This window comes from Trichechus manatus, unplaced genomic scaffold, assembly GCF_000243295.1.
Source record: "Trichechus manatus latirostris isolate Lorelei unplaced genomic scaffold, TriManLat1.0 scaffold00006, whole genome shotgun sequence".
Classification (NCBI taxonomy): Eukaryota; Metazoa; Chordata; class Mammalia; order Sirenia; family Trichechidae; genus Trichechus; species Trichechus manatus.
The window spans coordinates 22,723,236-22,749,139 of record NW_004443942.1 but is presented as its reverse complement, the minus strand read 5'-3'; the positions used below and the strand labels follow the sequence as shown (position 1 = coordinate 22,749,139).

General features: G+C 37.1%; 1 protein-coding gene across 2 annotated transcripts in view; it reads left to right on the top strand.

The window, feature by feature from the left end:
* DCDC1 (doublecortin domain containing 1) overlaps window positions 1–25,904 on the top strand; it is a 518,812-nt gene that overhangs the window by 83,708 nt on the left and 409,200 nt on the right. Inside the window, exon 7 of one of the 2 annotated variants that reach the window (XM_023737954.1) lies at window positions 20,181–20,274. In XM_023737954.1, coding sequence (XP_023593722.1) covers window positions 20,181–20,274 — 94 coding nt within the window. Of the gene's footprint in view, window positions 1–20,180; window positions 20,760–25,904 lie in introns of those variants that run through there. The other variant, XM_004369746.2, reaches the window with a different exon arrangement.

Here is a 25,904-nt window from a genome sequence, read left to right as displayed (position 1 = left end):
TTAACTTTGAAAAGGTAAGAAGTATTTCTTTGTTCTTTTATAAATATTGTTTTATAGTTTCTGTATTTATATTTTAATGTGTTTGATTGCCAAAAATGTATAATAATAATTAAATTAAAAGGCTTATTAGATTAATCTCCATACTTACCATTAGTGTATCTCTGATGAACATTGCCTAGTTGCTGAACATTAGAATCACAGAATTGCATGGAATTATCTAGTCATGCAACTCAGAAAACTGAAACTTAGATAAATTAACTGCCATGTCCAAAGTAGTTCAATCGTCATACCTAAAACTAGAACCCATTTTTGTACTTTAAGAGCACTAATTTTTTCATTATTTAAAATTGCCCCAAATATGAATACTTTTTCTTACATTTTTATTCCCAATTTTTCCTCACTTAAAAATACATTAACATAAATAAAAAGATGAACATCTGCTTCTAGTCATGACAGAGTAACTAGTATCAAACTAGTCATCCCACTCTAAACAACTAAAAACTGCACAAAATACATGAAACAACTTTTTTCAAACATTGGACAACAGGCAGCACCAGACTGTAATGCCTGAGCAAGGGGGAAAAATGGAAGTAAGTCCTGTAATCATCTTTGTTTTATACCTGGAGGTGATTTTTGGACTGTGGTGTAGGGAGAGAGAATGCAAGCAAAGCACGGTGGTCCCTATAAGCTTAAGAAAAAGAGATCAAAGTTCTGGGATGCTGAGATGGCTAGAATTTGCAGGTCAATGCCATATAACAGGGAACTATTTAAAGAATAGTTACCAAAATCTGCACAGAGGTCACATTGTATCTTTGGCTGAATATTAATTACTCATACATACAGTGAACTCCATAAGCCCAGGCACAAACAACTGCCAGGTAAAGACAATTGATAGGAAGATATAAAGAAAGCAGCTATGAGGTATGTACAAGAAACAGAGATATTTGCATTCTAACCAGTAAAAGGGAAGAGATCTTATACATTTCAGAAAACTCTATCAATGGAAACAGACCCAAAAATAGAATGAATGGAAAAGGACATTTAAAAATTATTATAATTATGTTCAAGGAATTAAAGAAAAACATGAACATAATGTGAAGAGAAATTGGAACTAAAAATAGAACCAATGGAATTTCTAGAGCTGAGAAATATAATAACTTCAATGAAAAAAATCACTGGATGGGCTTAACAGCAAGTTAATATTACGGAAGAATAGATCAGTGAATTTCAAAACAGGGTGATTAAAAAATATCCAAAGGGAAGTACAGAGAAGAAAAAGGAAAAGCCTGAAAAAAGGACAGTGTCTCAGTGACCTGTGGGATAATAGCAAGTAGTCTAATGTATGAATAGCTGGAATCCTACAAAGAGGGAGGGGATATACCTGAAGAAATAATGGCCAAAATTGTTTCTGAAATTCATAAAAACTAACTCATAGATCAAGAAGATCATTGAACTTCTAGCAGGAAGGAAACCAGAAAAAGGCACATAAATCACATTGCTGTAAACAATGGTAAAGAGAAAAGCTTAAAAGCAGCCAGGGTAAAAGATGCATTTAAATTTAGGGGTACAAAGATAAGAATAAAAGCTGACTTCTCATCACAAACAATGTAAGCGAGAAGACAACAGATTGTCTTTGAAGTGCTAAAAGAAAAAATTAGTCACTGTGAATAGGGGAGAACTTTCTTGGACACCAACTGAAAGGACAACCTTGAACATAAGAATCAGCACAAAGTTGGTTCCTATGAGGCAGAAGTCAAATATATCCCTGTCCTCTAGCTTCTTCACCATTTCAGACACTAGCCACTTTCCCCATGGCATTCTTCTTTGTTGGACTTAATAATTCATTGTAATGGTCATAGAGAACTCATGGTAACAAGATAACTGCAATAACTTTAATAACAGAGAAGGCTATAAACAAAGGATATAAACAGAAATGAAGATATGAAACAAAGGACGAGGTTTGAGAGTGGTCCCAGCACAGGGCTTCAAAGTCTAAAAGGAGAGTGTGCTTATATATCAAAGCCTGGCCTTATGGAGCTTACCCTTTCTGAAAACCAATGTTCATTCTCAGCCAACAGGAAATTTTCAAACAGGAAACTCAATGACATTACTTGGTGGGCTCAGCTATTAGTTACTCCTCTCAGCTCTTGGCTGGGGTTCGGTATTTACACTTAGCTGCCACTGTCTGGGTCCACTCATTGCCTCCAACTCTTCTGGTACCTTGATGTCTCTTCCTCTTCTGGTACCTTATTGTCTCTGCCTCTTCTGTTACCATTGCAACCGCTACTTCAGTAGCCATCACAGGTTTACCCGGTCTGGGAGGATCATAGCACAGGGCCCAGCGTCCAAAGAACACACTTCTCTCCTGGCTCTCATCAGTCCAGAAGTTCCATCTGAGCCTCCATGTGCTAGGCTTTTTTATCAGTCACTAGGTGGGGGCCCTGCCAGCCAATCTGTGTAAAGGTCAACTACTGGGTGAGGCTTTGGAACCAGGACCAAAAGACCAAATTGCTTTTTTTTTTTTTTTTTAGTAAAGTGATTCCACATCATGCAATCCTCTTAGAATTTTATATGCAGTGAAAGTATCCTTCAAAAATGAAGGCAAAATGAAGACATTCTCAGACAAACAAAAGCTTAGGGACTTTGTTTCCCGCAGACTCACACTGTAAGAAGTGTTAAGGAAGTTCTTCACTGAAAGAAAATGATATGAGAAACAAACTTGAGTATGCAGAAAGGAATTATTTGAGATATACATGGAACAGAAGAAAGAAATAATAAAGAGTAGTAATCAATGAAAGAGAAAATGGAGAAACAATAGAAAATCTCCAAAAACAGAAGTTGGTTCTTGGAAAAGATCAGTACACTGTCAAACCTCTGGCAAGACTGACCAAGAAAACAAGGGAAAAACACTAACTACCAATATGTGTAGTGAAAGAGAGAATAGAACTACAGATATTGTAATCATCAAAAGGATACTAGGTAACATTATGAACAGATTTTTGCCAATAAAATTGTCAAATAGATGAAACAGATGGATTCCTTGAAATACATAAATTACTAAAACAGACACAAGAAGAAAATAAAAATTCTGAAAATTGCTGTAACTATTTTAAAAATTGAATTTATAACTTAAAAATTTCCAAAAATTAAACATCAAGTCCAAATGACCTCATTGTAGAGTTCTATCAGAACTTTAAGGAAGAAATATCAGTTTTACAAAACTGTTTTAGAAAATAGAAAAGCAGAAAAAAACTTCTCATTTGATAAGGCTAGCATTATAAAGATATTACCAGAAAGAAAATGACATAGCAATACTCTGCTGATAATAATGCAAAAATCCTTTATAAAAATATTAACAAGTCAAATCCAATAATATATAAAAAGGATAATACATCATGACCAAGTCAGTTTTATCCCAGGAATGCAAGGTTGGTTTAAAGTTCAAAAATGAATCAGTGTAATTTACCACCTGTTATGGATTGAATTGTGTCCTCCCAAAATGTGTTATAAATCCTAATCCCTATACCTGTGGTTATCATCCCATTTGGGAATGGGTTTTCTTTATTTTGTTAATGACATGGGTGTGTCTTAAGTCAATCTCTTTTGAGATATAAAAGAGATTAAACAAGTGTGATAGTTAAGATTGTGTATCAGCTTGGCTTGGCCATGTGTTTATATGTGTTTATATTTGATCAGTGTTTATATGTGATCGTTCCCATGATGGGATTTGCTGTGAGTAGCCAATCAGTTAAAAGGGAGTTTCTTTGGAGGTGTGGCCTGCACCTGAATATAAGCAGACATTCTAGCTTTTTGCTCACCCTGGATCCTGCAGCTGCTTCCTACTCACCTGACCTCCAGTTCTTGGGACTTGAGCTATCAGCTTATCTGCCGATCTTGGAACTTGTCAATCTTCACAGCCAGTGAGCGGGAGCCCTGCTCTCCAACCTGCCGATCTTGGGTTCACCAGCCTCTGTGGCTCTGTGAATTGGGAGAAGCCTTTATCTTGATTCATGGACTTCGGACATTCCAGCTGCTGCAATCGTGTGAGCCATTTCCTTGATATAAATCTATATATATATATATATTTATACACTTTACTGGTTTTGCTTCTCTAGAGAACCGAGCCTAAGACAACAAGTAAACGAGCAAGCAGAGATGGGGGAAGATAGCTGCCATGCCACATGAAGATTACTAAAGAGATGAGGAATAGAAGCTGAAGAGACAGACCTTTCCCCAAAGGCAACAGAGAGAAAAAGCCTTCCCCTAGAGTCAGTGCCCTGATTTCAGACTTCTAGGCTTCTAAACGGAAACCCTGATGGTGTACTGGTTAAGTGCTACGGCTGCTAACCAAAAGGTTGACATGTTCGAATCCACGAGGTGCTCCTTGGAAACTATGGGGCAGTTCTACTCTGTCCTTTAGAGTCGCTATGAGTCAGAATTGAATCGATGGCAATGGGTTTTTAGACTTCTAAACTGTGAGAAAATAAATTTCTGTTTGTTAAAGCCACCTACTTGTTGTATTTCTGTTATAGCAGTACTAGATAACTAAGACACCACCTCAAGAAAATATAAGAGAAAGAATATATGTTTATCTTAGTAGATAGAGGAAAATAATTTCACAAAATTTAATAACTCATTCATGGAAAAAAAAGCAAAAAACTCATAGCAAACTTGGAATTGAAGGGAACTTTTCAATCTGGCCAAGATTGTGTACTAAATACTGATTTAACTTCATACTGTATGTTGAAAGATTAACTTGTTTTCCCCTAAGATCAGGAATAAGACCAGGATGTTCTCTATTACCATTTCAACTTAACATTATATTAAGAGTCCTAGCCAGTATAATATGGCAAGGAAAAGAAATAAGCATATGGATTAGAAAGGAAGAAGTAAAACTGTTTTATTTGTGGATGACATGATCATGAATGTAAAAATCCTAAGAAATCTAGATAAAACCTACTAGAACTAAGGAATAAATTCAGCAAATTTGCAGCTTACAAGGTCAGTGTACAATCAATTATACTTCTACATACATACAATTAGAAAATAAACCTTAAAAATATCAAATACACCCTGACAGGGAACACAACAGAGAGTCCCTGATGGAGCAGCGGAAAGATGGGGTGCAGAACTCAAATTCTAGTAAGAAGACCAGACTTAATGTCTGACTAAGACTGGAGGTACCTCGGAAAGCATGGCCCCTGGACTCTCTATTAGCCCAGAACTAAAACAATTTCTGAGGCCAACTCTTCAGACAGGGATTGGACTGGACTGTGGGACATAAAGTGATACTCATGAAGAGTGTGCCTCTTAGTCAAGTAGATATAAGAGACCAAAGGGGCAGCTTCTGTCCAGTGGTGAGACGGGAAGGCAGAGAGGGTTAGGAGCTGGTTGAATGGACATGGGGAATCAGGGACGGAAAGGAGGAGTGTGCTGTCGCAGAATGGGGTGAGCAATTAGGGTCATATAACAATGTATGTATAAAATTTTGTATGGGAGACTAACCTGAAATGGAAACTCCATTTAACTACAACAATTTAAAAAAAAAAAAAAAAAGCACCCAAAGACTTGAAATATTCAGATATTCATTTAACAAATTATGTATAAAACATATACAATAAAGACAACAAATCACTGCTGAGAGAAATTAAAGAAGGCCCAAATAAGTGGAGAGATATACCATGTTCATGGACTGGAAGACTCAATATTATTAAGATGTCAATTTTCTGCAAATCAGTCTAGAGTCAGCAAAATACTTGTCAAAATTCTGGCAGACTTTTACTTTTGGTAGAAAGTGGCAAGGTATTTCTAAAATTTATATGAAAATGCAAAGAAATTAAAATAGCCAAACCAGTTTTGAAAAAAGAAAAAATTTGGAGGAATTACACTCCCCGATTCAACACTTACTATAAAGCCAGAGTAATCAAGGCAGAATGGTACTGGCATGAGCATACACAAAAAGAACAATGAAACAAAATAGAGTTTAGAAATAAATCCACACGCATATGGGCAAGTGATTCCTTACATAGGAGCTATAGTAATTCAATGGCTTTTTGACAAATACTGCAGAAACAATTGGATATCTGAATGATAGTAAATTACCTTGACTCATACCTCACACCATTCACAAGAATTAATTTAAAATTGATCAGTGTTCTAATCATAAAAAGTAAAACTATAATAGTTCTTGAAGAAAACATTAAAGAAAATCATTGCAGCCTTGAGGTGTGCAAAGATTTCTTAGATAGAACACAAAAAGTATGACACCCTGCCCCGCCCCCACCCCCCGCTCCAAATGATTAAATATACTTTTCCAAATTTGAAAACATCAAAAGACATAAAATGAAAAGGCAAGACTGGGAGAAGATATTCACAAAACATACATCTGTTGAAAAACTTGTACTCAAAATATATAAAGATCTTTTACAACTCAACAATAAGACAAACAACTCAATTATACATTAATATAGTTTATATCTAAAACAAACAAAAAATAACAATATGATTAGAATTATAAAAATTTTAAAAGTAATCTGGGCCATTTAATTATTCTTAGGAAGAGCTCAATTAAGGATAAAATATTCAGAAAGGATTATGCTTAATAGATTACCTAGAAAATCTCCCATGGTCATCTCCTCATTCACATTTAAGTAATAAAAAGCCAAGAAATAAATTTCAAATTCATAAGAAATAATTGCTTTTACAAATCATAGTCATGTTCATTGCTAGTAAGAACAAATAACTAGATTTGGTGTGTGTTCTGTCACCTACTTTTATGAGAAGACAAGTAACAGGCCAATAAATTGATCTCCAGGATTTATCCAGAAAAGTACTTTTCAGCTACTCGCTGTTGTTAGGTGCCCTTGAGTCGGTTCCGACTCAAAGGGACCCTATGTACTACAGAAGGAAATACTGCCGGGTCCTGCGCCATGCTCACAATTGTTGTTATGCTTGAGCACATCGTTGCAGCCACAGTGTCAATCCATCTCGTTGAGGGTCTTCCTCTTTTTCACTGACCCTGTACTTTACCAAGCATGATGTCCTTCTCCAGGGACTGATCTCTCCTGACAACATGTCCAAAGTTTATAAAACGCAGTCTCTCCATTGTTGCTTCTAAGGAGCATTCTGGTTCTACTTCTTCCAAGACAGATTTGTTCTTTCTTTTGGCAGTCCGTGGTAAATTGAATATTCTTCGTCAACACCACAATTCAAAGGTGTCAATTCTTCTTCAGTCTTCTTTCTTCATTGTCTAACTTTCATATGCATATGATGTGATTGAAAATACAATGGCTTGGGTCAGGTGCACCTTAGTCTTCAAAGTAACATCTTTGCTTTTCAACACTTTAAAGAGGACTTTTGCAGCAGATTTGCCCAGTGCAATGCGTTGTTTGATTTCTTGACGGCTGCTTCCACGGGTGTTGATTGTGGATCCAAGTAAAATGAAATCCTTGACAACTTCAATCTTATCTCCGTTTATCATGATGTTGCTTATTGGTTCAGTCATGAGGATTTTTGTTTTCTTTATGTTGAGGTGTAATCCATACTGAAGGCTGTGGTCTTTGATCTTCATCAGTAAGTGCTTCAAGTCTTCTTCACTTTCAGCAAGCAAGGTTGTGTCATCTGCATAACGCAGGTTGTTAACGAGTCTTCCTCCAATCCTGATGCCTCATTTTTCTTCATATAGTCCAGTTTCTCGGATTATTTGCTCAGTGTACAGATTGAATAGGCATCATGAAAGGATACAACCCTGACGCACACCTTTCCTGACTTTAAACCATGCAGTATCCCCTTGTTCTGTCCAAACAATTGCCTCTTGATCTATGTACAGGTTTCTCACGAGCACAATTAAGTGTTCTGGAATTCCGACTCTTCATAATGTTATCCATAATTTGTTATGATCCACACAGTCGAATGCCTTTGCACAGTCAATAAAACACAGGTAAACATCTTTCTGGTATTCTCTGCTTTCAGCCAGGATCCATCTGGCATCAGCAATGATAGCCCTGGTTACATATCCTTTTCTGAATCCGGCCTGAATTTCTGGCAGTTCCCTGTCGATATACTGCTGCAGCTGCTTTTGAATGATCTTCAGCAAAATTGTATTTGCGTGTGATATTAATGATATTGTTCGATGATTTCTGCATTCAGTTAGATCACCTTTCTTGGGAATAGACATAAACATGGATCTCTTCCAGTTGATTGGCCAGGTAGCTGTCTTCCAAATTTCTTGACATAGATGAGTGAGCACTTCCGGTGTTGCATACATTTGTTGAAACATCTCAGTTGACATTCCATCAATCCCTGGAGCCTTGTTTTTTTTGCCATCGCCTGCAGTGCAGCTAGGACTTCTTCATTCAGTACCGTCAGTTCCTGATCAGCTCTTGAAATGGTTGAACGTTGACCAATTCTTTTTGGTGTAATGACTCTGTATTCCTTCCATCTTCTTTTGATACTTCCTGCGTCGTTTAATATTTTCCCCATAGAATCCTTCACCATTGCAACTCGAGGCTTGAATTTTTACTTCAGTTCTTTCAGCTTGAGAAATGCCAAGCATGTTCTTCCTTTTTCGTTTTCTATCTCCAGTTCTTTGCACATGTCATTATAATACTTTACTTTGTCTTCTCCATCCACCCTTGGAAATCTTCTGTTCTGTTTCAGCTACTTAATGAGTATAAATTCAGCCCAATCTCTTGGTGTCTTCAGGTTAAAATCATGATAATAATTTTTATTTTAAATTAATGTAAAATGTTGGCCTTAGCAGAGCTTCATGTCAAGTGCATTTTATAACATTTTAATTCTTTGAAAATTCATAATCTATTTGACAACCTCACTTAGCCAAAAAAAAAAAAATTCTGTAAAACAAACTCCTTTTCCCAAAATTTTCATGATGAATTGTAGTTCTCTTCTACTGAACAAGCGGAATTAATTACTAAAGGTGAAACAATATTTTTAGTAATTCCAAGAATTAATTTCATAAATATCCATTCATTTTCATAGTTTTCTGCTTGCTAAATTTCTTTAAAAACTTATTCTTTGGATTCTTTTTTTTTTTTTTAATTGGTTTACTATGTGACATTCCTGTGTCCCTGGGGCAGACACGACTGTCAGAAATTACAAGCCGGCAGGATATATTGTTGTTCTGACTCATAGTGACCCTACAGGATAGAGTAGAACTGCTGCATATAGTGTTCTTGGCTGAAATGTTTACAGGAGCAGATCACCAGGTCTTTTCTTCCATGGAGCCACTGGCGGGTTCAAACTGCTGATCTTTTGGTTCGCAACCAAGTGCTTAATCACTGCGCCACCAGGGCTCCTTTTGGCAGGCTGTAGATATGTTTTATTTAGCCCCTAGAGGGATTCAATGTGTATATATAATTCAATTACTTATCATTATAAAATAAATCTGAATTTCCATTTTCTCTTGAACTGTTTATTTTTTTTCTCCCTCTACTTGTTTTGAAGATCCCATTGAAGCCATTGCTGTCAAGTTGATTCTGACTCACAGTGACCCTATAGGACAGAGTAGAACTGCCCCATGGAGTTTCCAAAGAGTTCCTGGTAGATTCGAACTGCTGACCTTTTGATTAGCAGCTGTAGCTCTTAACCACTACACCACCAGGGTTTCCATTTTGAAGATATTCTTTTTATTTATATCACTAGATATCACCCTTAAATTTTTAATATGTATTCCTTAAAGTAAATATTCTACAGTTAATACTATATCTATCTTTCTCCTTAATAATATAAGGACCTTAGAACCTCCTTCCTGTCTTACATTGTTGTTCAGTATATCAGTTCCATATCACTTTTATTCATCTTGCATCTCATTTCTACTCTCTTTGATCATTTTCCTTTTTTTTTTGTGGACAGTAGTCCTTTTCATGAAGGTCTGTTAGTGGTTCATCCCCCTCAGTCTTTGGCCAAGTGCATTTTGTTCTAATTTGTGAATTATAGTTTAACTAGGCATAGAATTCTAAGTTGACGGCATTTTCTCTTAGGAACTTTGAAACTATTTTTTTATTTTCTTACAGTTCTATTGCTGTTGTTGAGAAGTCTACTCTTGTTTTTCCTATAAGTTAAGGTCATATTTTTGGTTAAGATCATATTTTTGTCTTCTATGAGTCGGAATTGACTTGACAACAACTTTTTTTTTTTTGGTATGTTGTATAGGTTTACTGCAAGATGTTTAGGTGTGGAATACCTTTCATTTACCTTGTTTTATGTGTTTCCGAATCTGCCAGTTTGTATCTCTCATTAGTTCCGGTAAATATTCCAGTCTCTCCAAACATTGCCTCTTCCCCATTTTCAATGTTTTCTCATTTTGGAATTCCCAGTCTGTTCTTATGTAATTTCTACTAGTTGATTCAGGATGTTCTCATTTTTGTCTTCCTTCCTTTTAATCAATCTTTCATATTTTCCATTGTATGTTGAATTCTAGGTAATAGCATCAGTTCCATATTCCCATTAATTAATTTTCTTATCAGATATTTCTGATTTACTCATTAACCCATCTACCATGTTTTTAATTCAATGACTGTTTTTATTTCTGGAAATTCAAATTTGTCTTGTATCTTTTTTCTTCTTTTTTTAAATTTTTTTTGTTATACTTTAGATGAAGGTTTACAGAACAAATAGTTTCTCATTAAACAGTTAGTACACATATTGTTTTATGACAATGGTTAACAACCCCATGACATGTCAACACTGTCCCTTCTCAACCCTGGGTTCCCTATTACCAGCTTTCCTGTCCCCTCTTGCCTTCTAGTCCTTGTCCCTGGACTGTTGTGCCATATTAGTCTCATTTTGTTTTGTGCGCTTGTCTAATCTTTGGCTGAATGGCGAACCTCAGGAGTGACTTCATTACTGAGGTAAAAGGGTGTCCAGGGGCAAACTCTTAGAGTTTTTCCAGTCTCTGTGTGGCCAGTCTGGTCTTTTTTTTTGTGAGTTAGAATTTTGTTCTACATTTTTCTCCAGCTCTGTCCAGGACCCTCTGTAGTGATCCCGGTCAGAGCAGTCTCTTTGGATTCGTAATTAAATGATTTGCTACTTAAGTATACATAATGAATGCTATTGTAACCTATTTGCTTTACAAATTCTCATGGATTTAGCTGAAACAGTGTTCATCATTTGAGGACTATAGACCCCCAATTTTTTTTCTGTTAGTTAGTATGACTTTAGCTGCAAATAACAGAGAATCCTAATTCGAAGAGACTAAAAAGAAAAAGGAAACAAAAAATCCAGAGGTCGGACATAGTCAACCATAGTATGACAGAATTCCAGGTGTGTTTTCTACAGTTTGCTGGATTTTGTTCTCTTTCATATGTTGGTAACAAGATGACTGCTGCATAGCCAGGTATAACTCTGTCCAGAGGCAGAAAAGGACCATCTCTTTCTTATGAATGAAGAAACCATTCCCAGAAGCCCCTTCTCATGTTTTTCATTGGTCATAACTGGATTATGTGTCCACTTCCAAGCCATTCATTTACAAGGGACATGGAACAACCATAACTGGCTTTGACTAATCAAGGCAATTGTAGCCTCCCTTGAGTCAAAAGGGGGAAGAACGAACCCCTAAACAAAATCAGGGCAACAAGGATAAAGCAGGGAATGGGTTTGGAGTAGCCAACTGTCATGGATTGAATTGTGTCCCCCCAAAATATGTAGAACTTTGCTAGGCCGTGATTCCCAGTATTGTGTGTTTGTCCACCATTTTGTCACCTGATGGGATTTTCCTCTGTGTTGTAAATTCTACCTCTAGGATGTTAATGAGGCAGGATTAGAGACAGTTATGTTAAATGAGGCAGGACTCAATCTACAAGATTAGATTGTGTCTTAAGCCAATCTCTTTTGAGATATAAAAGAGAGAAGCAAGCAGAGAGACATGGAGACCTCATACCACCAAGAAAGCAGCGCCAGAAGCAGAGCACATCCTTTGGTCCCTGTGCTGGGAAGCTCCTCTACTGGGGAAGATTGATGACAAGGACCTTCACCAAGAGCCAACAGAGAGAGAAAGCCTTCCCCTGGAGCTGACACCCTGAATTTGGATTTCTAGCCTCCTAGACTGTGAGAGAATAAATTTCTCTTCGTTAAAGCCATCCACGTGTGATATTTCTGTTATAGTACCACAAGATGACTAAGACAGCAATCAGCTGTATTGCTACAAATGTAAAGACGTTTTCTTGCTTTATTTCCAATGAACAGTACAAGGGCAATGCCCATGTAATGAAATGAGTTAGCTGTATTTGAAAACAATCAAACAAACAGGAATGATGCATACTTAATAGCCTAATTTTAAAAAATTGATGAGAAATTTTATTTGCTACGTTTATCAGACTCTTGGCAACGATGTAAAATTCATGATGAGTTTAAAGTAGAAATAACATGTATTAATTTTCATTCATTAATTCAAAATATTTTTATGATTACTAATGTTTGCCAAGCACTGGCATATAGTAGTGAGCAAAACCAGCCATGGTCCTGTTCTCATGAAGCTTTTAATCGAGTGGTGGAAAAAGACAATATTGAACACGGAGCAGGTGGCAGAGGGAAGGCATCTTTGAAAAGGCTGTATTTAAGCTGAAATCTGAAAGACAAGCAGGATTTATCTGCATATATACAAAGGGCATTAAAGGTGTGGAACCATTTCAAACAGAAAACACAGCATATGAAAAGGCTTTGTGGCAGAATGACTAGAATAAATTACAGGAACTGGAACGTCAGCATATGAGGGAGAGAGCATGGTCTAGTAGGAAATCTTGCAGGGTTTTGTCTTTCTCTCTCTCTCTCTTTTCCCCTGAGAGCAGTAGGAAATTCTTCAAGAGGTTTTATTAGGAGTGGGCTTGAGGGTAACCAGGTTTATGTTTCTGAAAAGATCACTTTGCTGCTCTGTGGAGAACAGATTGGATAGGACCAGAGTAGATTTAGGGAGAATATTAGCTAACAATTGCAATAGATATAATAGTTTGGACTAGGATGTAGCAGTGGAAATGGAGAAAAGTGGATGGATTTGAAAGATATTTGGAAGATAAAATCAAAAGGCACTGGTAGTTTAGATATATGGAGTAAGGAAAAGTGAGGTGTAAAGGGTACTAAGGATGACTTTGAGATTTCTGGTTTGCACATCTGGATGGATTGAGGTAACTTTCACTGAGATAGGGAATGCTGGGATGTTTGAAGGGGAAGAACAAGCGTTCTTATTTTGAGAGATCTTCAATCTGTGTAAGTGGATATGTTGAGTAGGCATTATACAGTCTGGTGTTCAGGGGGAAGTCAGGGTAGACATATCAGTTTGGAAGTTGTCAGTATGTAGATAGAAGATGAAACTTTGGAGGCATTTATGAGACTGTCTTAAGGAAGAATATGTATAAAATGAGGCAAGAAGATGACTAAGATTGATCTTGAACAACTCCAGTGAGTGAATAGAGGAGAAAAAGGCTATGAAGAAGACAGAAAACTCAGGACCAAAAAGGTAGGAGAAAAATTGGTGGATTATTGAATCTCAGAATTAAAGAGGAAAAGAGTTTTTAAAGAGAAAGCAGTCAAATGCTGCTCAAAGTTTAGAATAGATGAGAATTAAGAAAATTCCCTTTGGATTTGTTAACGTGGAAGTCGTTGGTAATCTTTGTGACAATTATTTTGGTAAAATGATGGTGAGAAAGCCAGATTGGAATGGTCTGGGAATGGGAAGAAAATAAATGAAAACAGAGAACATGGACATATCTTTTGAGAGATTTAGCTGTGAAGGGGAAAAGTAACTAGAGGGAGATGTGAGGTCAGGGCAGATTTAATTTTTAAGATAAGAGAGACTTGAACATGTTTAAGTGCCAGTGAGAAAAATTTATTTGAGAAGGAATCGTTAAATATGCATAAGAGAGAAGAAATGATGGATCATATATATTTTTTTAAAAGCTGAGGGCAAACATAATGGAAAGCATGGTGGATATATTATCCTTAGGTAGGAACAGGGACTCCTGTAATGTAATTAGAGAGAAGAGAAGAGGATTGATGCAGAAGTAGGTACACTTGTAGGCTTGATAACAGCAAGATGAAGCTTCATTTTTTTTTTTCTTTCTGTGAAGTAGGAGGTCATATCATCTATTGAAAGTGATAGAAGATATAAGGAACATAGAGGAGGGGAGGCAGGGTGAAGATGAGCAAAATGGAGCTAGTTTGAAACACTCATTGTGGATAGTGGTAGAGAGATTTGACCAACCAAAGAAATGAAGTAAAAGTGGCTGGACGGTATCAAGGGACCATGGATGTTGGTGATTATGCATAATAGTAAGGCTGATATACTCAGTTGTGCCACTTTCTCCAGCAGCACCTTGCTTCAGTGTGTGGGCACAGAGGAAGTGGAAAGTAAGGGCCATCCAGAGTTAGGATTTTGCAGGCTGTGTGTGGCAAATAGTGATTCAGAAATACTCCCTGAGGAACCAAATTACTGGGTTTAGGGCTATGGGGACCATGGTCTCTGGGAACATCTAGCTCAAATTGGCATAGCATAGTTTATAAAGAAAATGTTCTACATTCTACTTTGGTGAGTAGCATCTGGGGTCCTAAAAGCTTGTCAGCGGCCATCTAAGATACTCTGCTGGTGTTAACCTCGTCTAGAGGAAGGGAGACTGAGGAAAACAAAAGAGACAAGGGAAAGATTAGTCCAAAGGACTAATGGACCACAACTACCATAGCCTCCACCAGACTGAGTGCAGCACAACTAGATGGTGCCTGGCTACCACCATCTACTGTTCTGACAGGGATCACAATAGATGGTCCTAGACAGAGCTCGAGAAAAATGTAGAACAAAATTCTCACTCAGGAAAAAAAAAAGACCAGACTTACTGGTTTTACAGAGACTGGAGAAACCCCCAGATTACGTCCCAGGGACACCATTTTAGCTCAGGAATAAAGTCACCCCAGGGGTTCATCCTTTAGCCAAAGATTAGACAGGCCCATAAAACAAAATGAGACTAAATGGGTACACCAGCCCAGGGGCAAGGATGAGAAGGCAGGAGGGCACAGGAAGGCTGGTAATGGGGAACCTAAGGTCGAGAAGGGGAAAGTGTTGACATGTCGTGGGGTTGGCAACCAATGTCGCAAAACGGTATGTGTGTTTATTGTTTAATAAGAAGCTAGTTTGCTTGTAAACCTTCATCTAAAGTACAATAAAAAAGAAAGAAAAGTTGGAAGGGTACAGCCTCAATAAAAACAGTTTTTTGAATTGAAAAAAAAAGTTATTCATGAATGAGAAGAATGACTAGAGTGAAGGAAGATGGTGTTCTCAAATATCAGGATCTTCAAGCAAGCAGGGCTTATTTATTTATTTATTTTCAATAATAGGGTTGGAGGTGGGTGGATAATGGTCTTGAAATAGCAATTTTAAGCAACACCACCTCCCAAACTTGAAATTGTGTGATATGAGAGAAGAAAAACTCACCACTTGAGAAAGGCCTAGGGAAATGAATGAACTCAGTGAAGAGCCTAGTTTCTTTTAAAAAAGATTGAGAGTCTACTCAAGTTTGTTGATCAGGTGAAACATCTCCAGAGCAAACAAGTGAAGGATTTTAGAAATGCAAGAAGAAGTTTAGGCTAAGGTATACGGGACAAGAAAATACAGAATTTTATGTGAATGATATGAATATAGAACTTTTGTAAAGGGTCAGATAGTAGATATTTTCAGTTTTATGAGCCGTAAGTCTCTAGCCACTACTCAGTTCTGCTGTTGTAGCATGACAGTAGCCATAGAAAATATGTAAATGAACAAGTGTGGCTCTTTTCCAGGAAAGCTTTATTTATGGGCACCGAAATTTGAATTTCCTATAATTTTAATGTGTTAGAAAATGTTACTATTCTTTTGATTATTATTATTATTTTCTTAGCAATTAAATATGTACAAACCATTCTTAGCAAGCCAGCCATACAAAAACAGGTTGTGAATGGAATTGACTTATGGGTGTAGTTTGCTGACTCCTACAGTAGAGAATCTTTGAGAAGGGTGTGTTGGGGAGTGTAAACTGGGGCTTATACTTCTGGAAGATGACTCGTAAGAACATGTGAAAAGGTATCAAGATTTTCTGTCTTTGAGAAGGATGGACACTGTTGGGTCTGATGGCTTGTTGACTTGGCTCAGTTGGCTGAGGCAACGCTGGTCTAAGCTTACTCTCTCCCCTTGACTGAGATAGTGGCAAACCAAACGCAGACGTTGTAGCCTGTATACCCATACTTCCTCAGTCAGTGGCCATTCCAGGAGCTGTAAACTCCACACCAGATGTGCTGTGGGGGTGGAGGTGACCCCAAGAACTGTAAACAGATTAAACTGAAAAGAACTTGTGGAAAAATTTCTTCCCACATGCTTGTCAAGAAGATTCTGATTTTAGGGCATGATGGTTTTGAATTTCAGTATCAGAAGAGTTACCTAAGCTGTAAGAAATTAAGAACGTGTGAATTTGTAAAAGTAATATTTTAACAAGTTTAACAGGTACAGAACAGTGGAAATTGTATTTTAATTAACCTTAATACTACGCAAGATGGCAACATTAAATATTTTTCAATTGTGAATTATAAGAATGACCTTACAAGTAGAGGTTTCATTTCAGGGCTTTTGACAAAAACTTATATAGATACTAATTCATACTTTAACTCTGAGAAAGTGATTATTGAAGGTTGGCATTGCTTAAACACTGCAAAGATCTTTCATTATGAAAATAGAAGAGAATGACAGTGTTGCTGATGCATTATTAATTTCTAGTACCTGATTTTCTTATGTCGGTTTTTCAACTCATTTAACTCTTAAAACTTGACTTGCATAATCATTTATTTTTACCAATGTTTGAGCACACTGAAGGGAAGAGTAGCTGAGTTAAAAAGTGGTATAATTTTACTTGACTGATATTTTTAAGACTCAAAGGCAGAAATATTTGAAATAATTTTAAAAATCATTACAGTTTTGGTCGACATAATTGGGACTGTCTTTACGCACTTCACATTTTATTCAATTTAATTGATAAATTATAACTTTGAAGGATATTTAAATATCTGAACTTTCACTAGTAACTGTTGTCATTGTTAGGTGCCGTTGAGTCGATTCCAACTCATAATGACCCTACGTACAACAGAAGGAAACAGTGCCTGGTCCTGTACTATCCTCATAATCTTTTCTATGTTTGAGTCCATGGTTGTAGCCACTGTGTCAATCTATCTCATTGAGGGTCTTTCTCTTTTTGGCTGACCCTCTACTTTATCAAGCATGATATCCTTCTCTAGGGACTCCTGATAACATGTCCAAAGTATGTGAGATGAAGTCTTGCCAGCCTTGTGTCTAAGTAGCATTCTGGCTGTACTTCTTCCAGAATAGATTTGTTCCTTCTTCTGGCAGTTCATGGTGTATTCAATATTCTTCACTAACACCGTAATTCAAAGGCATCAATTCTTCGGTCCAGCTTTCCCATGCACATGAGGTGACTGAAAATACCATGGCTTGGGTCAGGTGTACCTTAGTCCTCAAAGTGATGTCTTTGCTTTTTAACAATTTAAAGAGGTCTTTTGTAACAGATTTGCCCAATGCAGTAAGTCATTTGATTTCTTGACTGCTACTTCCATGAGCGTTGATTGTGGATCCAAGTAAAATGAAATCTTTGACAACTTCGTTATTTTCTTTGTTTGTCATGATGTTGCTTATTGGTCTAGTTGTGAGGATTTTTGTTTTCCTTTATGTTGAGATATAATGTATACTGAAGGCTGTAGTCTGATCTTCATCCGTAAGTGCTTCAAGTCCTCTTCACTTTCAGCAAGCAAGATTTTGTCATCTGCATATCACAGGTTGTTAATGAGTCTTCCTCCAGTCCTGATGCTGCATTCTTCTTCATCTAGTCCATCTTCTCAGATTATTTGCTCAGCATAAAGATTGAATAAGTATGGTGAAAGGATACAACCCTGACGTACACCTTTCATTTTGTACCATGCTGTATCTCCTTGTTCCGTTCAAATGACTGCCTCTTGGTCTATGTACAGTTTCCTCATGAGCACAATTGAGTGTTCTGGAATTCCCATTCTTTGCAGTGTTATCCATAATTTATTACGAGCTCTAAATCACAATGAGATACCATTTCACTTCCACTAGGAGCCCTGGTGGTGAAGTGGTTGAGACCTAGGCTGCTAACCAAAAGTTTGGCAGTTCAAATCCACCAACTGCTCCTTGGAAACACTATGGAGCAGTTCTACTCTGTCCTATAGGTTCACTATGAGTCAGAATCGACTCATTGGCAACAGATTTGGGTTTTGGAGCTATGGTGGTGTAATGGTTAAGAGCTGTGGCTGCTAACTAGAAGGTTGGCAGTTTGAATCCACCAGCTGCTCCTTGGATACTTTATGGGGCAGTTCTACTCTGTCCTATAGGATTGCTATGAGTCAAAATTGACTTGGAGGCAACAAATTTTGGTAATGGCTAATGACGTTGAGCATCTTTTCATGTGTTTGATGGCCATTTGAATGTCTTCTTTGGTGAAATATCTATTCAAATCCTTTGCCCATTTTAAGATTGGGTTATTTGTCTTTTTGTTGTTAAGATGTCAAAATTTTATATATATTTTGGTATTAGATTCTCATTGGGCATATGGTTTTCAAAGATGTTCTCCTAGTTGGTTTCTTGTCTTTTCACTTTTTTGTTAAAATCTTTTGATGAGAAAAGTTTTTAGTTCTTATGAAGTCCCACTTATTTATTTTGTCTTTTGCTATTTGTGCTTTTGTTATTATATTAGGTAATCCACTGTTAAAACTTAGGCCTAAAAGCATTGCTCCTGCAATTTCTTCTAAGAATTTTATGGATTTTGATTGAACATAAAAAAAAAAAAAACCCAAACCTGTTGCCATCAAGTCGATTCTGACTCCTAGCGACCCTATAGGACAGAGTAGAACTGCCCCATAGGGTTTCCAAGGAGCTCCTGGCGGATTCAAACTGCCAACCTTTTTGCTAGCAGTTGAACTCTTAACCAGGTTTCCTGATTGAACATATAGGTTGTTAATTCATTTTTAATTTGTTTTTGTTTACGGTGTGAAGCATGTGGAAACCCAATTTTCCCAACACCATTTATCAAAGAGACTCTCCTTTCCCCATCAAATTGACTTAGCTCTCTTGTCAAAAATCAGTTGACCATAGATGTGTGAGTTTATTTCTGGGACTCTTAATTCTATTCCCTTGGTCTATGTGCCTATTGTACCAGTACCAGGCTGTTTTTATTACTGTAGCTTTATAACATGTTTTAAAATTAGGAAGTGTGAGTTATCCTGCTTTCTTCTTCTCTTTCAACATTGCTTTAGCTATTTGGGGCCTCTTGCCATTTTCATATGAAGTTGAAGATTGGTTTTTCCATTCCTATAAAGGTTATTGGAATTTTGGTTGGGATTACGTTGAATCTATAGATCACTGTGGGTAGTATTGGCATCAATATTAAGTCTTCCAATCCATGAACATGGAAGTTCTTTCCATTTAAGTCTTTTTTAATCTCTTACAACCATGTTTTATATTTTTCATTGTATAAGTTCTTCATATTCCTTGTTAGATTTATTCCTAGGCATTTTTATTCTCTTAGATGCTATTGTAAATGGAATTATTTTCCTAATTTCTCTTTTGGATTTCTCATTGCTGGTGTATAGAAATCAAATTGATTTTTGTTTGTTGACCTTGTACCTTGCAACTTTGCTAAATCCCTCTATTAGCTCTAGAAGTTTTCTTGTGGACTCTTTGGGATTTTCTATATATATAAGATTATATTTATGATGTATTTTAGGACACTTGGAAAGAATTGAAGAGCTAAAGAAAGTACTTTAACATCTGAATTAAAAAGTAATTTTCTCTTGGAAAATATAAGAAACAATAAGAATAAAATAAAAATCTCGCTGAGTTCTACTCTTTATTAAATAGTAGGCAGCCACTGTTTAATATTTGTTGTCACTCTTTTCTTTCTTTTTTTAGATTTATATCTGTGTGTTTTTTAAATACAATGAGATCTAACAATTTTAACTGCTTTTTTCACTTCATCTATTAGAAACGTTTTATAAATCATCAACTTTTATTTTACAATTTATTTTTTAATAGCCATGTAGTATAGAAAGGTCTTTAAATGTATATTCAATTTAACAAGAACTGACTCTAATACATTTTTGTTGTTTATTTTTTTTCTATGTAGGTTTTAGATACTTGCACAATGAAAATGAATCTAAATTCACCGGCCAGATATCTTTATGATTTGTATGGCAGAAAAATTGAAGATATTTCAAATGGTAAGTAGCAAATATTTTGTAAACCATGTAATATCATTTTGAAAACAAATAATTTTGTTTTTACTTTATGCATTTAAAAGGAAAACAGATGTAATAAAATAGAGTTTAACTGTGACATAGATAAATATGGCATTCTTTCGCAGAGAGAAATCATGAAAGTGCACTAAGGTTTTAGTAATCCTATTTCAGCAAAAGCTTAGATTTTCTTTAAAAAATGATGAATATTTGAACATAATAAATGATAAAAAAATACACAAAAATAATGGTTAAATTTTCATAATTTAGCAGCCAATTTCTGTGGAATACATCTTTTTAAAGAGAAAAACGAGAAATTGCACTACTGTATGCTAAGATGCAGATTTTTAAAATGTTTTGGTCAGTTTCTAGAGGGCAATTAAAGGTATGAAATGTGCTTTAAAATGATTTATTATATGACTGTCTTCATTATCTAGTGCTCCTATAACAGAAAAACCACAAGTGAATTACTTTAACAAACAAAAATTTATTCTCTCACAGTTTAGGAGGCTAGAAGTCCAAATTCAGGGCATCAGCTCCAGGGGAATGCTTTCTCTCTCTTTCGGCTCTGGGGAAAGGTCCTTGTTATCAATCTTCTCCTGTGTCTAGGAGTTTCTCAGCACAGGGGCTCCAGGTCCAAAGGATGCACTCCACTCCTGGTTCTTCATTCTTGGTGGTAGGAGGTCCCCCTCCTCTGCTTCTCTCTTTTATATCTCGAAAGAGACTGACTCAAGATACAACCTAATCCTGTAGATTGTGTCCTGCCTCATTAACGTAACTGCTTCTAATCCTGCCTCATTAACGTCATAGAAGTTAGGATCTACAACACATAGGATAATTACATCAAATCACAAAATGGAAGACAACCACACAATACTGGGAATCATGGCCTAGCCAAATGACACATGCTTTTGGGGGACACAAGTCAATCCATAACAATGATTTGTCAGAAAATAGATCTCCATTGGTATCTCTAAAAGACACAAATTTCTAGTCTCTAGTAGGAAAAATCCTATGAATTCTATATTTGTGAGTTTCGATGTGCTACTGAGATGATCCTGTTACTCCATCTAGACCTTGACTGCATGCCTAAGGAGGGCAGAGATATTAAAGAGCACACCTTTAAGTGGCAGGTGAGGTCCAGGCAACTATAAGTGATTATAAGTTGCGGCTTCCATTTGTTTCCAGTTTTCTTGCTTGTACTATGTAAAAGCAAATGATTTCCTTGCTTTATCATCCTTGATTCATATTTATTGAGGGAGCACTGTGGTATTTTGATACTTATTGTTTAAAACAATTTTTTGGCTATACATTTTTTGTATATATATTTAAACAGTAAAGCTATTTTTTCTTCATAATTTTTAATGCTTGTACTGGGTATGATTATTTTTCATTTAATTAGAAGTTTTCATCTGAAGATTTCAAAGCTTTTCCTACTCATTATCTAAAAGCATTAGATGAAGTCATTTACTTGAAATACATATGTAACACAGGGAATTCTTTCTTATTATCTTTTTTAGGGGCAGAAGAATAGAATAGCATCATTAAAGTTGATTTCTTGCATGTTTGTCCCTCCTTTCCCACATATTGTGCTGGCTAACATTTTCTTTATGACTAACAATTATTTGTAATCACTCTTAAACTTTCATTAGTAAAAAAAATAATCAACACTTTTTCTTGAGGCACTATCTAGCTTGGAATTATTTCCAGCTCACCTGGAATTAAAAAATTGGATTTGATTTAACTGCTAGAATTGAAACTAAAAGGAACCCTGCTTAACATTAAAAGATTTATATTTAGAAAGCTGATTTTTCTCTCTCCCAAGTATGGTATAACAGAACTACTTATCAGAACAGAGAAGCACTGACTGTGAGGCATGATACTTCATGGATGCCAGAGGCATTCAGATTCATGCCTCATGTTTCACATATCCCAGAAGTGTGCTATTATCACATTTTAATGCATGCCCTTGCCTTGTATTTTTGCATACTTATAAAAGCTTATGCCGGCTGAAATTAGCCTATGCAACTACTAACATGTGGAAGCACAGCAAGTTCACTGGATTTAAAATACTTAAAGAAGATAATCCTGTTGGAGGAACTTCCAGTCTGTAGCACCCTAGTCACTTAATATTAGGCTTTTGCATTTCTTCTTTTCTTTGTTAGTATGATTTTGTGCATCAAATAACTGCGGTCCCTACACTTTTATGTTTGATTGTCTTCTGAAAGGTCAAGTGGTATATGTTGATGTTTTGACTCTTTTTTTTTTTAGCTTGTTTTGTATCAATCAGAAAAAGTAGTTTAATAATTCCAACATTAAGATCCACTACCAATCTGTCAGTTTGTCATACTGTGGTGGCTTGTGTGTTGCTATAGTGCTGGAAGCTATGCCACCAGTATTTAATACTAGAAGGGTCACCCATGGTGGACAGGTTTCAGTGGAACTTCCAGACTAAGACAGGTCAGGAAGAAAGGCCTGGTGATCTACTTCCAAAAATTAGCCAATAAAAATCCTATGGATCACAGTAGAGTTTATTGTTCCATATAGTGCTGGAAGATGAGCCTTCTAGATGGGAAGACGTTCAAAATACAAAGTGGCCGCAACAACGGACTCAAGCATATCAACGATTGTGAAGATGGTGCAGGACTGGGCAGTGTTTCCTTCTGTTGTACATGGGGTCACCATGAGTTGAAGCTGACAGAATGGCAAGTAACAGCAACAAAAATGTTAAGATTATAGCAGTTAGTTTTTACTTACAAGTGCAGATTAGAAGTACCAAGGACTAAAAATAACAGATATATGAAATAATGAAATCATTTTTCTCTTATCAGCTGCTTGTCTTTTGGAATTAGACATCTTTTCCAGTTTTCCTCCTATGTTATGAGGAATGAGCACATTTGAAATGACACTGAAGTACTTTTACTTCGTCAAGTCTAGTAAAACCTTAAAAAAAAAAAAAAAGATTTGCAAATTGCTGTGTTTAGATTCCTAAACCACAGAAGATTTTAACAAAGATGTTTATATTGTTACATATGTAAAAGTTCTGTAATAATGGCTCCTATAAATATCTATCCTTTCTAGAGTAGAATAGAACTACCAACTGTGTACAAATTCCATATTCCTCTATGAGGTCAACAGGTTAGTATAGGTTAGCATGGGCATTTCTGCCAGAACATAATCTATGTGTGAAAAATGCATCCTGCAGAATTATACCCCTCAAAATAAGAGCTTACAGGGAAAATAGGGTTGAGGCAGATGATTCAAAACCTATGCAACTTTATAACCAGACACTAACTGAAATACTAATTATCAATTTAGGATATAATGTGAACAGCCTGGGAAAGCATCTCAGAGTGCTGCCTCAGGAGATATTAAAGCTGCACAAAAACAATAGTGTGTGAGCCAATGCAGATAGAAGTGGAGGTTTGAGCCAGTGGAGCTTCCCTTAAGGAAGACACAGGAGGAGGTGAAAGTTTTACAACTGTAGAGTCATGCAAGGCTGGTGGTGTACCTTTCTGGTATGTGTAGCCTAGTATAGCAACTAAGCTAAGAGCTTTTTTTTTTTTTTTTTTTTAATTTCCTGCTAAAGCATAGAATTCTACTCCTATTCTTCTGGTTTCCTTTGCGTAGGAAAAAGCACATATTCATCAACCAAACTTCCACATCGTACTGATATCGTTCCCCCATTTACGAATCACATATGAGACACTTGGTATTGAAGACGCACTCAACTGTGGCAGAACAGATATATATAGTGTGGGATTTTGAGGGAATTATTTAATATCACTCAATTTTCCCTAATATTCCTCAACTTTTTATTGAGAGAAGTCACTCTCCCTCTTGAGGGAGGAGATCAGCAGTCTCTTAGAACCATTATGAGGCTGCTATTCCAATAACCAACGTTTGCTCCTTTGTGAATCCTTTAGGATAATGATGGGTAGTGTAAAATTTATCTCCAGTTTGTGAAATGAGTTAGAACAGTACATTAATTAAACTGACTACAGGGCCATGCTGTGAAACACTGAACATTCACTTTCTATACTATTTTCCATCCCAAATTATGCCCAGAAACACAGTCCAAAACAGCCATATTTTCTCTGACAAGTTCTTCAGAGATTCTGCAATGAGGTTAAATTACAGGATTCATTTATTTCAAGCAATAAATTTCAATAACATAGAGACGCCCCAAGTTAGAAAGTTAGCTCTTGCCCATTATCAATTTATTTGTGGAGAAATTAAAATTCAAAAAATAAAGTCCAAAAGAAATTTAAATCTGGAGGCGGGGCCAAGATGGCTGACTAGTCAGACACTTCCGGTGGACCCACTTACAACAATGAACTCCCCCCAAAAAGTGATTCGATTGTATATGACAATCTGGAAGCTCTGAACATCAAAGGCAGAGTTGAGGAACCAGACTGAGTGGCAGAGGGAGGGAGAGACAGTTCAGAAGCAGTGAGGAGTTGCCAGACCTGACCTGATGAGAGCCTGAGCCCTTTAGGCTTGATCAGCTTGGGGGTGAGTGGTGAGGCAGGCAAGCAACAGTGCTTGGGAGGCGCGTTTTCCACAATGGGAGGGACCCAGCGCCAGAAACTCTACATGACTATCCAGAACCAGTGAGAAGCAGCCCTCACTGGCGAAAGATAAGTAATTGCGTATGGCCTACCATGTGGATCAGAAACACCCCTCTTAGGGAAAAACCTCTCTCCCATTTACATCCCTGCTCCCTGCTCTGCACTGGGTCCCGGACCAGCTTCAGCAATTGCTGAGAACTCTGGGCCGGAAGTAGGATCTGTCACAAGCCCGGAGCCATTCTCCCTGCCATGGAGAATGAACAAATTAACAAACGGGAAACAATAAACTGCTGGCTCCCCTAAGCCAGGAACCCAGGGTAGGCACAGCTCCTTTGCCTAGGCACAGGCATAAGGAATCCATGGACTTTGAGTGCCTTTCCCGCTGCATAGACTTGTATGGGCCCATCTCAACAGCATAGGCCCTCATTACCGCAGTACATCAGGGTATACACTGGAAGTCTAACTTCAGCTGTTTCAGCTGTGAAGTGGCAGGTTCTTGACATTTGACACTGCTCTGCCCATTAAGCAGGGTCTTCACCTACCTACATCAGGGGCCTGAGGACTGGTGGCTCCACCCACGCCACCTAGCCACCTGTGATGGGGCCCATGAATAAGGGGTGTCCCCAGTCCTTACAGCCAACATCATTAGGTGCTCATAGTCCAGCTGGAAAACCCACCCACCTATGCACTCTAGGGAAAAGGGACATGCCTTCCTCCTGGACACTCAGGGGTGGCCATCAGCCCCCTGCCTTGCTGAGAGTGTGTCCCCCTGCTGCAGCCAGCTACACCAATCACCCATGCCTGTGTAGGACTGTAAGTGAGAGCCTGCACCACACACTTGGTAGTTATCTACCTGGGGACCTGAGCTAAATCCATACAGGAGGAGTGGGCAGACTCCTGAGCTCACATACCTAGTAACAGATCTAACCACCTGGTGACAGGACATTAGAGCTTCAAAGGTGCCAATAATCAAACTAGCTCATATGAGCAGCCTATTTGGGCATATCAAAACAAAATAAGAAGCAAGGACACAGTAAGCAAACA